At 33.3% G+C, this 15,295-nt stretch overlaps 1 protein-coding gene across 3 annotated transcripts in view; it reads left to right on the top strand.

Moving 5' to 3' along the window:
* TUSC3 (tumor suppressor candidate 3) overlaps window positions 1–15,295 on the top strand; it is a 158,159-nt gene that overhangs the window by 46,707 nt on the left and 96,157 nt on the right. For all 3 annotated transcript variants that reach the window (XM_006916428.3, XM_006916429.3, XM_025049884.1), the window contains exon 2: window positions 394–563. In XM_006916428.3, coding sequence (XP_006916490.1) covers window positions 394–563 — 170 coding nt within the window. The remainder of the gene's footprint in view (window positions 1–393; window positions 564–15,295) is intronic.

The following is a 15,295-nucleotide window of genomic DNA, read 5'->3' as shown; positions in this document are numbered from 1 at the left end:
TGTCATTCTTCTGGTCCTGAGATCCATAGCCAGTCCTCCTCCTTGTTTCCACTTTTCCAAGCCTTCTTATGCTTTTTTTTTTTTTTTCAATATTGTGACCAAAGTTTTTAGCTATATTTAGTGGGAGAATTAGAGAAAAGCATGTTTATTTCATCCTTCTGGAAGTAGAAGTCTGTCTCTTACCTTTGATCTGTTTTATTACCTTTGAGATCATTAGGAAAAATGAAATATTTTATGCATGTACAGTTAACAGTGAATATATTAACCAAAACAAGGACTTTTAACAGAAATTAATGTTTGTTAAAATATAATCTCATATAATTCTGTTTATAGGAAATGCAAACTGAAGGATTTTAACCCTGTGTAAATTTAAATTTCTATTTTTAATTGCAGAATCTTTTAGCCGAAAAAGTAGAACAGCTGATGGAATGGAGTTCCAGGCGTTCAATCTTCCGAATGAATGGTGATAAATTCCGAAAATTTATAAAAGCACCACCTCGAAACTATTCTATGATTGTTATGTTTACAGCTCTTCAGCCTCAGCGGCAGTGTTCTGTGTGCAGGTGATTTATTTTTTAAAAAAGTATTGTCTCATGTTTATATATTTAAGATAAATGTATATAGTAGAATTAAATAGTTGTTCAGTATTGTACTCAAATATAACTGTGCATTTAAAAGTAAGTTAAAAGTCATTGTAGTTTTGAAAATGACTTGGATAGGCTAATATTCTTTTATTGTGTAAAATATTTATTGAGCAATTCAACATATAGTCATTAAAAAAAAGATTTGTCTTTATGTCCTATATAAAGGTAAGTATATGATAGAATTTTGGTTCGGATATTCCCTTGTAGATCATTTAATTATATCTTATAGACAATGAAGTAGCCCCTTTAGACATACTCTCTTTTAACAGTTTAATAGAGGGAACATGCTTGATAAGGAAGTTCATTTACTTTTCAATACGTCCAGTGATTAGAACTTGCTTCCTGTTAAATGGAGGTAAGCAATTTGAGATAAATGAAATGTTTTTCAGTAGGAACGTACTAAAGAAAATTTTGGACAGATACAAATATAATACATATTCAGTAAATGCTGTTGTTTAATTAATTTTTTTTGAAATAATTGTAGGTTCACGTCCACTTGCAAGAAATAATAGACAAATCATATACTTTTTACATATTATCTTACACTGGTAACATCTTGCAAAATTATAGTACAGTATCATAAGCAGTGTTGGTTTCAATACACTCAAGATACAGAACAGTTTTGTCACCATAAGAATCCCCCCGTTGCCCTTTATAGCCACCGCACACACTCATTCCACTCCTCACCTCCAGAATTAGTTCTCCATTTCTGTAATTTTGTCATTTCAAGACTGTTAAATGGAATCATACAGTTTATGACCTTTTGGGTTTGGCTATTTTTAACTTAACATGATTTCCTCAAACTCCGTCCAAGTTGTTGCATTTATCAACAGTTCATTCTTTTTATTACTGCGTAATATTCCATGGTATGGATGTACCACAGGTTCATCTATGTGTTAAAGGACATCTGAATTGTTTCTAGTTTTTGGCTATTACAAATACAACCACTATGAATATTCTTGTACAGGTTTTTGTGTTTCTCTGGGGTAAATGCCACAGTGTAATGCTGGGGTTGTATGGTGGTTGCATGTTCAGCTTTACAGGAAACTGCCAAAATGTTTTCCGTGGTGGCTGTATCATTTTGCATTCCCACCAGTAGTGTATAAGTGATCTTGTTTTTCCACATCCTCTTAAAAATTTGGTGTTGTCATTATTTTACTTTAGCCATTCTGATGGATATAGAGTGCAATCTCATGTGGTTTTTTCATTTCTCTAATGGCTAATGGTGTTGAACATCTTTTTAAGTGCTTTTTTTAATCTTGTTGAACGTTGTTTCATGTGCTTGTTTGTCATCTGTATATCATCTTTGGTGAAAATATCTGTTTCTGTCTTTTGCCCATTTCTATTTGTATTTTTTTTTACTGGTTTTGATAGGTTTTTTTTTTTTTTTTTTTAAATATATTATAGAGACTAGTCCTTCGTCAGATATGAGGTTTTCAAATATTTTCTTTTATGTTTTCCATGGCTTATGTTTTCATGCTCATAACAGAATGTTTTGCAGATTTTAATTTTGATGAGGTCAAATTTATTAGTTTCTCCTTTTATAGTTCTTAATTTTGTTATCAAATTGAAGAATTCCTTGCTTAGCCCTAAATCCCAAATTTTTTTTTTCTTCTTCTCAGATTTATAGAAAACTTTTTCTTATAAAACTTAGTTTTATGTTTTGCATTTTGATCTGATATTTGGGAGAAAGCATTTAGTTTTTCATCATTAAGTATGATATAGCTATAGGATTTTTGTAGATGTTCTTTATCAAGTTGAGGAAATTCTTTTATTTTTCAGTTACAATTGACATTCAATGTTTTAGTTTCAGATATACAGCACAGTGGTTAGACATTTCTATAATTTATGAAGTGATCTCCCCATCTAGTACCCACCTGGCACCATACATAGTTATTGACTTTATTCCCTATGCTATATTTTTACATGCCCATGACTGTTTTGTAACTACCATTTTGTACTTCTTTATCCCTTTCACTTTTTTTCACCCAGCCCCCCAATCCTCCTCCCATTTGGTAACAATCAGTTCTCTGTTTCTGAGTCTGTTTCTGTTTTGTTTATTTGTTTTGTTCTTTAGATTCCACATTCAGTATTTGTCTTTCTCTGTTTGACTTATTTTACTTAGCATAAAACCTTCTATGTCCACCTATGTTATCGCAAAGGTAAGAGTTTGTTCTTTTTTATAGCTAAGTAATATTCCATAATATATACATATCATGTCTTATCCTGTCATCTATTGATGGGCACTGAGGTTGCTTTCATATCTTAGCTATTGTAAATAATGTTTCAATGAACATAGGGATGCTTATTTTTTCAAATTAGTGTTTTGGATTTCTTTGCATAAATTCCTGGGTCATAAGACAGTTTTCTATTTTTAATTTTCTGAGGATCTGTATACTTTTTTCCATAGTGGCTACACCAATTTGCAATCCCATCAACAGTGCATGAGGGTTTCATTTTCTCCACATCCTTGCCAATACTTGTCGTTTGTTAGTTTATTGAAAGGCATTCTGATAGATGTAGTTGATATCTCATTGTGGTTTTAATTTGCATTTCTCTGATGATTAAGAGGAAGTTGTTTATTCCTAGTTCTCTGAGAAATAAAAACCCCGAATGGATGTTGAATTTTGTCAAAATTTTATTGGTATCCTTTGAATATGATTTTGCTTCTTTAGCCTATTGATATGGTAAATTACATTGACTGATTTTTAAATGTTGGACTGTCTTGCATTTTAAAATAAATCACACTTAATTGTGGTATATTATTTTTTTTCTGCATCACTGGATTCTATTTACTAACATTTTGTTGAAAATTTTGTATCTAAGTTCATGATAGATATTGATTTGTATTATTTTTACATTTTATATCATTATACTGTTTGTCTAGTTTGGGTATCACTATAATATTGGCATCATAAAGCCAGTCGGGAATATTTCCTCATCTTTTATTTTCTGGAAGAGATTGTGTAAAATTACACAATTTTAGATTGTGCTATTACTTATTTAAATGTTTGATAGAATCTCCAGTAAAACCATTTGGGCCTGGGTATTTCTTTTTCAGGAGGCTTTAAATTGTAAATTCCATTCCTCAATGGTTAAGGTCAGCTCAGGTTGTCTTATTTTACATTGGCTGACCACTTTTTTTTTTTTTCCCAAGAACAAATTCTTTGTGTGCGGTGGCTCCACATCCAAACTCTCCATATTGCATATTCATTTGTAGACTTTATGTAAATGTCTAAATCATTTTGAACTGTAGTGGAAACTGAAGATATTGGTAACAGGTCAAGAAAAAAAAAAAACAGTTTTGCTCATACTAACTTGCAGAAAGGGAATTTCAGTGTTCTGAAATTTTGAAGAGGGACCTTTTTACAACGAACTCATGACAAAATGGGTAGAGAAGATGGTGAACAAAAGTATTTTCAAAAACAACACTTAGATGATTCTGAGTTCCCCTCATATCAAATTTGAGGAATAGTATCAAGTGAGCATTAATACAGTTGCCAGAACTGGGCTAGCACATATGGATAGGGAATATGTACGTTAAACAAAGGGATGCTTTGAAGCCCTACATAGGCAAAAATAACATCTTAATTGCTAGTTTGGTGTAAGAGTTCAGTTTCCACTAAAAATACAGAACGTCTTCTGGCATGCTATAATGCCATATGTATTTTAGGGAAATCATTTACTTGCTCCTAAAAGTTGAAAATATTGGTTTTTTGTATTCACTATATGAAGAAATATGTTTATTTGATCATTATATTTTTGGGAGCTATAGTCTAGAATTACTTTATCATCATAGTATTTATGTCACAGTTACATATAATTGTATATATTCTGATAACAACCATAACATACTGATACATGATACATCCTTTAGGTAATATTTTATTTAAGGCATTATGTTGTTAAATGAATGCTTAAATATTAACTGTTAATTTTTTCAATAACCTCTAGCTCAAAATAACCTTTTATTTTTTTTGTTATAGACTATTTTGTAATTAACTTTTCAATTTTAGAATAGTTTTAGATTTATAAGAAGAAAAAATTGAAGTTATTAGAAAAAAGTTAAGGTAATTTATAGGTCAAGGTGGAGGTAGGTTGTTAGAAAGAACAGGTGATGCTTTGGAGGCAAATAAAAAATGTAGAGCAGATAGATATATGGTTTTCATACCCATATATTCTGACTTAATTGTTTGGGGATGGGTCCAAGGCAGTGATATTTATACAAATATGATCTAGGTTTCTAATGTGCAACCAGTATAGAGAAAAGGAAGGCAAGAAGCAGGTTTATGGTTTATAGTTTTTATTTATTTTCATTTAGGGCAATGAGAATGGAAGGTTTAACTAATTGGATAACCATATAGCATTGAAGATTCTTTTCAAATTAGAATGCCCAACTTCTTAGTGGAGAATTTGTAGAATTAAATGATTTTCTTCCCCAATACTCAGCAATTTAGGGGCAAGAGCACCCTCCTTAGGGATTAACACTTGTGGTTTATGGTATAAAGTGGATTAGGCAAATGATTTGAAAGTGTGAAGAGTGTATTTGAAATGTGTAACTGTGGGTTCAAAGTTAGATAGGGTCAAGAGAAGCTAGGAAATAGCTGCTAAACTAGGTGCGATATAATTAAACTATATTTTCATAAGGGTGAAGAACAGGTTTTGTGTGAAAATAGGATGGGCTGAAAATTAAGAAGTTCTTATAAAGGGTTTATTTAATAAACAATTTATTGAAGTATAATATCGATGATTATTGATGTTGTAGAGAGGCTTGAGGAACTATATAAGGCTATATAGTGTCTAGGGTATAATCATATATGTTTACATTACTCAGGATGATAATGGAATTGGTAAGGAAGAATATTAAATGAGCTATAGAGGGATGCCTTGGAATTATTAAATGAGGATGATAAATTTATATTACAGGATAATATAAATTTCAAAGGAGGATCTGTTACATAATTGTGGTTGAGTAATGTTCTGAGATCTACTGTTATGGAGTCAAGAGTTATGGAGTCAAGAGAGTACTAACTGTGACCCATAAGACAGTGGGCAGAGCTAATCAAAGAGATCTCAGGGTGACAACTAAGATGAAAGCATAAAGAATGTCAAGAAAAATTATTCAGATTATATTCATGTATTCTAAATAAAGCTTCAAAGGGAGTTGTAGATTCATTGAGAAAGGCACCCTATCATAAGCAGCCATTTTTTTTTTTTTTATAATTCTATAGAATCATTGAAAAGTTCATAGCTATATTGAAATCTTAATACTTTTCTTTGTGAGACTTTTTGCTTTTTACTTTTTCTTTATGAAAAAGTGACATTTATTTTTACGTAGATTCTCCAGTTGCTTTTAGGCTGGTGAATGAGCTGTTGGCTTCCGTGTAAGCCCTCTTAGCAAATCATTCTGCTCTCCCTTCACACAGTTTATTCACGGATTTTAGAATTCAATTCTCACCTTCTTTCGATGTTAACATCAAACTCCTGGGCCAAATAAAGTTGTTAATTAAGACTGCTCAATACAGTTCTCACCTCTCGTAAGTGTTAACTCCAACTTCCTTTATCAAATTATACTAAAGGGAATATTACCCATAATTGCTAAATCTTTTAGATATAGTCTAGTATAAACTTACTCATCTCTTCCAGAAGTCACTAAAAATTCTGAGAGTAAGATATCCTCTTTTGTGGTTATTACTATGGATCAATAGATGTAAGGAAAAAAAAAATCTAGGTGAAGGAAAATCAAGAAGTACATGTAGAATCAAGCAGGATGTATGCATAACCAAAATTTTGGTGATAACATGGAGATTAATATATTATTAGACTTAAATGAAAGAAGTTAGCAATTACAAAGGTATTTTAAAGGGGAGGGTGAATAAGTTATTACATTGACATATTAGATGTTAACTGACTAATAACCTTCCTCTAAATAAAGATTGTTTTCTATATATAAACTATTGGGAGTGTGTTATCCTGTGACACACTCTTCCACTGTTTTCAGTGACTTTCATTATCTGTGTTAAATTGTAGCAGTCACTGAGTTCTTTTTATTTTCTACATTATTTGTATGTAAAGTCCAGCTTCAAGTCCCTCATCTTTTTTATTTCAAACTACAGAAAACTGACATAGTAGTAGTGTCATTCTCACTACTAAAAAGGGTGGGTCTGTAAAAATCTATTTTATAGATGAGAACATCAAAGCTGAGAGATTATAATTTATCCAAAGTCACACAGCTAATACCTGTCAGGGTTGGGATTTGTGACTCTAGAGCTAATAGAGTTTAATGCTTCCTTTAAGTGCACACATTCATCATTGCCTTTACCCTGTGAACTGTAATTTGTATTTTGCTTTTGCATTTCCAATTAAGATTATTAATCTTTTAGGGCGGGGATCTATCAGTCAGCATTTCTTAAACTCATTAGATCATGAAAAGCTTTTATTCAGAGTAGTATCTCATAACAGGGACTGGTGCGTTAGAGAGAGCTGGCCAAAACCATGTGGAAAAGAGCTTATCAGCCTTTGTTTCATTAAAGTGAAGTCACATTTTTAAGAGATTAGGTTCTAAAGTGAGCAGCACATAAGGTGAGAATTGTGTATAGATAAAATTACCCTTGTACCTCATTTAATGCTCTTGCAAGTGCTTTGTAATGGGTGTTGGGACTATAGTCCTCATTTCCTCTATGCTGTGGATAATATTTCTCTATGGCCTTAATTATTGTCACCCTAATATGCCTGGTTTCATGAACAAAATATTTCACTTCTTTGGCAGACCCTCCTAACATTCATACATTCTTTCCCTGATTTGGTTAATACATGAGAACTGTATTGTATATTTTATATAAATGCAATATATAAGTTTATGTATTGAATTTGATTGTTATGCCTCTTTAGTTTCTTTTAATCTGTAGTATTCCCACACTCTTAACATGGGCTACATTTTTAAAAAAAATTGTCTACATCTTGTAGAGTGTCCATTTTCTGGACTTGTCTGATTGTTTCCTCATGATTAAATTCAATTTTTTCTTTTTGCAGGAGTACTATAACAATTATTTGTGTACTTCTTATTCCATCAGATCATGCTTGATTCACTCAGGCTTGATCGAATCCATGACCAGTTTAATATAAAGGATGTCCTAGGGTTATTGCTGAGCTCCATCTAGTTTATTTATTTATTTTTTTTAATTTAAAGGCACATGACATAACTTAAGTGTATTTAATGTCTTCCTAGGAGTCTCTTCCTCAGATTGAGGGAGCTCTTTCACTGTTTTCAGTGACCTTCATTATCTGTGTTAAATTGTAGCAGTCGCTGAGCTCTTTTTATTTTCTATGTTATTTGTATGTAAAGTTCAGCTTTAGTCCCTCATCTTTTTTATTCAAACTATAGAAAATTGACACAGTAGTACAAGGATACAGTCCACCCTTTACTATGATTCATTAATTATTAACATTTTGCCACATTTGATCTTAATCTTTTTAGTATACCTCAAAAATGAATCACATATCAGCAAATGTACATATAACTTGTAGACATCACGAACTGTCACTGCTAAATACTTCAGTGTGCATCTTTTAAGAAAAGGAAATTCTTACACAAATCAGAATACCATTATCATTTTTAAGTGAATTGACATTCAATGATATAATCTTATTGTACTGTTCATGTTTAAATTTTATCTTTGTCTCCAAAATGTCTTTTATAGTCCACCTCCCCTTCCTAATTTGGGATCTTGTCAAAGTTTATATATTGCATTTGATTGTTATGCCTCTTTAGTTTTTTTTAATCTGTAATATTCACACACTCTTAACATAAGCTACCTTTTTAAAAGAAAATCCAGGCCAGTCACCTTGTAGAGTGTCCATTCTCTGGATTTGTCTGATTGTTTCCTCATGATTAAATTCAGTTATTTATTTTTTTTGCAGGAGTACTATAGCAGTTATTTGTCTACTTCTTATTGCATCAGATCAGGAGGCACATAATGTTAGATTGTTTGAATACCAATGATGAAATTAATCACCTGATTAGGGTGATCACCACAATCTTTCTATTGTTTAAGCATGTCTTTTTCTTTTGTAATAAGTAATTGGAGGTGAATGGTTTAGGAGGGGTTTGCTTGAAATCATGTGACTATTCTGTTTCTCAGTATCGTTTTAGCCAGTGATTATAGCATCCATTGATAATCTTTGCCTGAATTTGGTATTACATTGTTGATTGTAAAGTAGTGTTTTTTAAAAATTCTGCCATTTCTTTTATAGTAATTGAGATACTCAAAAGGCAAAGGTCAGGTACAAAAAGCTCTTCTTTTATTCACTAATCCATGACTATGATTATTCTTCATTTTTCAAGTTGTCCTAAATTTGACCAGTGGGAACTAACTCCTCTGCCATGACATGCCTCCAATAGTCCTTGCATTCTGGCTCAACAAGACAATTCTAAACCTACTTTATACTTTACCTGTAACGGTGACATCATAGTCTGAAAAGATGTAGACAGTTGCCCTAAGAGGTAGCCAATAGTAGCCTTAAGAGGAGGTTATAGGCTCAATATAATCAATTTGCTAAATATGGATGAGGATAATCCCCTGACCAATGTGGCTTCCTGCTCTGCAAAAATAAACAGGCCAAGTTTTGGTAAGAGTCCCAAGTCCAGTATGCACTGTAGTTCGTGCATGAAATTGTAATCGGTTCATGATGGTGGATGCCTTGCCATGTCTGTTGTGATAATGAAGTCAGGTAGCAGTGGTGGCGATCTGGGCCATGGAGGCTTGAATCCAAATGATGGATCTTTACTGTTGGCATCCACATCACTAACTTATTAGTGATCATTTGGCAGGTATGATTTGTTCCACAAAAGAATGGTGGCTTCAGAGAGGTGTGTCTTTAACCTGCCAGTTAGTTGTCTTCCAGTTGGCAGACCATATGGTTAGGCCATTGGCAAAAGTCAATACAATTGTAATAAAATGTTTATCAGAGGGACTCTCAGTCAGAACTATGAGGACTGCCTTGAGCTCTGCACACGGAGCAGAATATTACATCTGCCTTGGTATTACATATAGGGTAAACTGCATGTTAAGGGCCACATTGAGCTGTTGGCTTTGCTTCTGATGGGCGATAAGATTTTTTCCCAAAAGGTACTACTTTTTTTTTTTTTTTTTTTTAATGAAAGACTAATAGGGGGGAACCCCCAGGTCAGCTGCCCTCCTGAATATCATTTCCATTTTCAAGAGGGTTTTTTTTTTTTTTTTTTTTTTTTTTTAATGTAAGACTAATAGGCGGGAATACCCAGGTCAGCTGCACTCCTGAATATACCATTTCCATTTAACAACCTTGGCTTATTAGATCCTTCTCACCTTATTAGTCACCGGGTCCAAGTTGCCTAATCTCAAAATAGGGATATCAGGCATTTACTTGTACTTGGTAGCCATATCAGGCATGTGGCATGTTCGGAAATCATAAATGAGTACTGATAAGTAGAACTTATGTTTCTCTCCCATAGCTTCCAAACAGCAACATTAGCGGTCACAAAGTCTTGTAGTTTGAAAGGATCTTTATGTTTGTGTGCCCACAAAGGTAGATAGTAAGCCACCACTTGCTGGAAATATCCGATGCAGCCTATTGGATTGAACCCTACTCAGAGGACACTGATTTTTTAGTTAAACTATATAAATGACTAAGAAGAAGGCTCAATTAGGGAATATACTTACTTCAGTATCTAAAAGCCTATAAGGTGTCGAGCCTCCATTTTGGTGATGGAGGCTGAAGAAAGCAGTTTTTCTTTGTCTGCTGGAGACATTGAGCATTCTGAATGTGCTCACATAGTCCCAAAAAATTTTGGCAGGTGCTCTTGAGAAATTGATGCCAACCTCATTTTCTTACTTTGCATGTGATTTGTCTTTTTGCCTAGAAGGCCAAATTATTTTCATTGAAGTCTAATAATTTTCCTACACTGTCTCAAAGTTGACTATTTTGGAAGTAGATGCCCCAGGTACACAGTGGGCCCTTTCGACATGTAGATATAGGCCTTCTTTTATTTCCAGATAATTTTATCAGTGTATTGTTTAAAATATCAGTTCTGTTCCATTGTTTTGTTTTTCTGTTTCAAGGACTCTGGTTCTCCATGTGGTTAATCTTTCTTGTTCGTCTTTCATAACTAGCATGCTTTTTCTCCTTTTTAACCTTTGTTTTTATTCTCTTATCTGTTTTTAATTTCTTAGTGTTCTTTATTATACTTTCAGTCAACTCTATTCATTCAGCATCTTATAATGCAGAGTTCATTTCTGCAGGATTCTGTATGTTGCTTTGTTTTGTTTTTTTCCTTCTATTGGTTTCCTTAGTCTGGTCGACTCTCACATACATCTTCCTGTGTTTTATTTACTTCTGTTTTGAGTTTTTGAATTTCTTATTTGAGGTTTTTCTTATGTCTACAAATGCTTCTTTAACAATACTAAATTCAAGTTGGAATATTGTGGTTTATTTTTCTTCTTCATGGTTTTTTAAGGAAATATTTCATCATTGAAGAATTTTGATTCTTTTGATTTTCTTCTTTGTACAGATACTACTGGTAATTTGCTGTTCTTTAAATTTATTTTATTCTTTCCTATACCAGAAATAGTAGTTTTTATTGTGGAAGTGATGCTTAAACTTTTAAGTAGCCTAGTAGTTTATTCTGTTTTTGTTTTTTTTTTTAATTCAAGTACCCTTTTCTATATATATAACGTGGGCTACATTAAGCATAGCAGGTTCCTCCCTCCTACCCTTCTTCCTTTCCTTTCCCTCCCTCTTTCCTCCCTCCCTGTCTTCCGATTCTGAGACAATTTTATCATTCCATAGGTCCTCTACTTTCCATGACTTGCTTCTCCCCTTTCACTACAGGCCTCCAAGGCCTGCCTGTCTGCCTCATCTAAGTTCTCTCCTGCTCCCCACAAAGTGCTGCATTCTTAAGACTGCGATGTTTGTTTTTGTGTACTTCCAAGCCCCTTCATTTATACTGGCCAGCAGCAGTCACTGTTCTTATCCACCAAGTCTCAGATCTTTTATTCAATATTTCCCAATTCAGGTGAGATCCTTTCATTTTGGAGATGATTTTTTTCCTCCTTGTGTTCTAACTCTGCTAGGATTTCTCTTCTTTTCCACAGTTTCCACCTTACTTCCTGTTCTTGCATGGATTTCTCAGGTTGCAGATGCTGATTTTTTCACTTTTGTATACCTTTATCTTGCGAAGTATTCTTTTTATCCTTATTATGCTATAGGCATAAATAGTTTTGTTTGTTCTTTTGGTATATCTGCATAGGTTTTAGAAACTATTAGTTGGTTGTTGTTATCCTATAGGAACCCATTAATTTTTCAGATAGAGTTTTAATCTTAGTAGGAAAATTTGGAGTTTGACCGTGAGAAAATTCTTTGAAACAAAAACTATCATACTAATGATAATGATGTGTCGATGCTAGATCACATGCAATTCAGAGCTTTGCAATTTCTATGTACTTACTAGGATTTTATTGAATGAAATGAATGAGAATACATATTGGAGAAAAACAGATTGAAAGGTTTCTTATTACACAGTTACAAAAGTAAATAGGCTGTAAAATAGCATTTTACTTCTTTAAAACTTTTATTTATAAAGGTTATAACTGAAATGGTATAATTACTTTTGAATGTGTAGTCTCGATAGCTATTCTCAAACATTAAAAATAAAGATGAAAGTTTCTACATTTTATCTCAAAAGCCTGAAATATTACTCAGATACATATAAATTCATGTCAAATTATAATAATGTTCATGTTATTTTTAAGCATTTGTCCTGATTTCTATGATTTTATGATATGCTAACCATTTAACATATTAAAGTAAGGTTTAGTGTTTATCCTGGTCCCAGATTCTGGTCCCTAGTCTCTAAATAATTTCTCTTAGATGCATAGAAGGCTTGGTCCTATAAGAATGAATTCATACAGATTAATACTTTGTCGAGTAAAACAGCTTCAGATTTATTCCTTCTTTGTGGTAGATTATTGTCTTTGTCAGTAAAGTCTACTGAAGAACACAGCTTCCTTCTTTTATCAGACGATAGTGACTATAATGATTGTATACAAACTAGTTAACATAGCTGACCTGATATCGCTCTCCTTTGAAAGTCCGCTGACAGGTTGGGGCTTCACTTGTATGTGGAAACTTGGATTTCAGGAATGTTCCCACAATTCTGTAACTGATAAGAGTGGCATACTGTGCCTAAATTCTAAACAGTGTGGTTTATGCTGAACATCTGCTTTTCTTTTAATAGTCTGGAATTTTAGTATGTGCTAGACAGGATGTCTACGTAACTGGCTCCCAGTACAAATCTTGGACACTACATCTTTAATGATTTTTCCTGGTAGATATCACTCCACAAGTGTTGTTACAACTCATTGGTGAAGGAATTGAGTCTTGTGTGACTCCACTGGGAGTTACTGGTAGAAGCATGCATCTAGTTTCCTTCTGACTCATTCCATGTGCCTTTTTCCTTTGCTGATTTTGCTTTGTATCCTTTCACTGTAATAAACCTTAACCTTTCACCATAATGAATATGACTATATGTTAATTCCTGTAATTTATTTAGTGAATCACTGAACTTGGGATTGGTACTGGGGACCCCCAACATAAACCTATTAATAATTCTGAAGTGTTTCTTAACATTCTTGGCAAGGAGTTATATATTTAACATTCATTTTAGTTTAGTTTATTTAAGTTTTTATTTTTTTCAGGTCTGTAGAGCTTGTTGTTTTGTTTTTTCCCTTAGAAATCTTAACAAGAACTAGCAACAAAAAGAATATTTCATAAATTTGTGGCTTTTTGCCATGGAATTTGATACTACTGTGATGATACAATATTATATTGACCCTGACATTTTTGAACCAATATTTATTGAACAGTTACTACATATAGATATCATTCTGGATACTGAGGAGATAATGTGAACAAACTAACCTGGTGGCAACTCTCATTGATTTCAGAGTCTAGTTGAAGTGCTGGACAATATTCATGTTACTTGGTTAACCTTATAATTATCTAACTCATAAACACTATGAAGGAAAAGCACAGATCTATGAGAGGACCCTGGTCTTACTTGTTAGTGTTGGTGTCCAAAAAAGGCAATTTCAGAAAGTGTTAATTGAGGTAATAGGACCTACAGGATGACTAGGAGTTCACAAGGCATATATATTTGCTTCAATGCCCTGGGTATGTCTTTGTGATGTGTGTGAGCCAAGTGTGTTGCATGGCATGTGTGCTCTTCTATGAAAGTAGTGTTGAAGAGAAGGAAAAAACACATAAATACAATTTCAAGACTAAGCTTAGTTTATTGAGGAAAGCACAAGAATGATTTTGGGCCTGGTGCAGTGTAAGAGGGGAAATAGCCCAAATGAGATTTGAAAGCGCAAACAGTCAATGGATTTTAAGCTAGATGCTAAATACAGTGAGATTTGCATAACCCTTTGCCATTTATTAAATATTTTGATATACTTCATGCTTTTAACCTCAGTGAGAGAGGAATTACTATTGGTATTGTCTGGATATAAAGGGAAAAATAAACTAAACATATAAGCGACTTAGTTCTAAGTTTATACATTATGAAGTGCAATGCCAGTACGTAAATCCAGATTTTTAGAATTCACATACTGTGTGTATTCTTTTTACATGGTCAAAAGGTAACAATAAGAGTAATATAACATTGTTTTGAAGTCATATTGAGAGTGTTATGGTTATTTTTATATTTGTTGCATTTTACACCAAATTATTAAACTTTTGTATTGTTTTTTTTTTTTCTTTCTGAACATAGATTAATATGTTTAACTTTTGGGGGGAAATGTGCTACAGAATCAGATGAAATTACTTCATTTAAGAAGGCTTTCCTTTTTTTTCAGTTTGCATTTATTCCAGCTATTTTCATATTTCTGTGTGCTTAAAATGTACTTGGAAAGCTGGTTCAAATATATATTCCTGGAACCAATCTTTTGAAGGGGCTGACTAATATAACATGATATGTGTTTAGAGATTTATATTAAAAGAAATAATCCACTTTTAGTTTCCAATTTTGCACATAATGAGCTTTCATGGAAGTTGCCACTCCATCTTTACAACAAGTAAAAGGTTAGACTGAAAAATCAACTCTTCCTGGATCCATAAGAAATCCAATTTGGAGAGGAAGGTGAATACAGGGAGACATTGTTTACCAGAGCAGAAGACTCAGGAACAGAAACCAGTTCTGGGCCAGGAAAATCTGAACTGTACTTGATAAATTGCTGGAAGCTCAGTGCGGACAACTCTTAGAGTTAAAAACTGTAAGAGACCGAGTCAGAGGAGCCTCTACAACATGGTGAAATTTACCTCTGGGAGCTTGACCACATTCACATAGTAAATATCAGAAAAATCCCTTGGACTTACAGCAGGTGGAGAGGAAAGGAACCATTCTGAAATATACCAGAGCACTGTTCTTAATAAGGCTTGCCCTCTGGGGAAACTGGTTAACCAGACCCTAACATGGTGGGGTATTATCAGAGCCTAATTGACTGGGGAAGGAGAATACCCAATTCTGTTGGACTCGAGTGTTCTAAGTTGGAGAAAGGAAATACCCAACCCCAGCACACTCCAGCCATCCTGTCTCACCTAAAGGAGGAGAAAAT

The sequence above is a fragment of the Pteropus alecto genome, unplaced genomic scaffold (genome assembly GCF_000325575.1).
Source record: "Pteropus alecto unplaced genomic scaffold, ASM32557v1 scaffold24, whole genome shotgun sequence".
NCBI lineage: Eukaryota > Metazoa > Chordata > Mammalia > Chiroptera > Pteropodidae > Pteropus > Pteropus alecto.
This window is presented reverse-complemented; position numbering and strand designations above follow the sequence as displayed.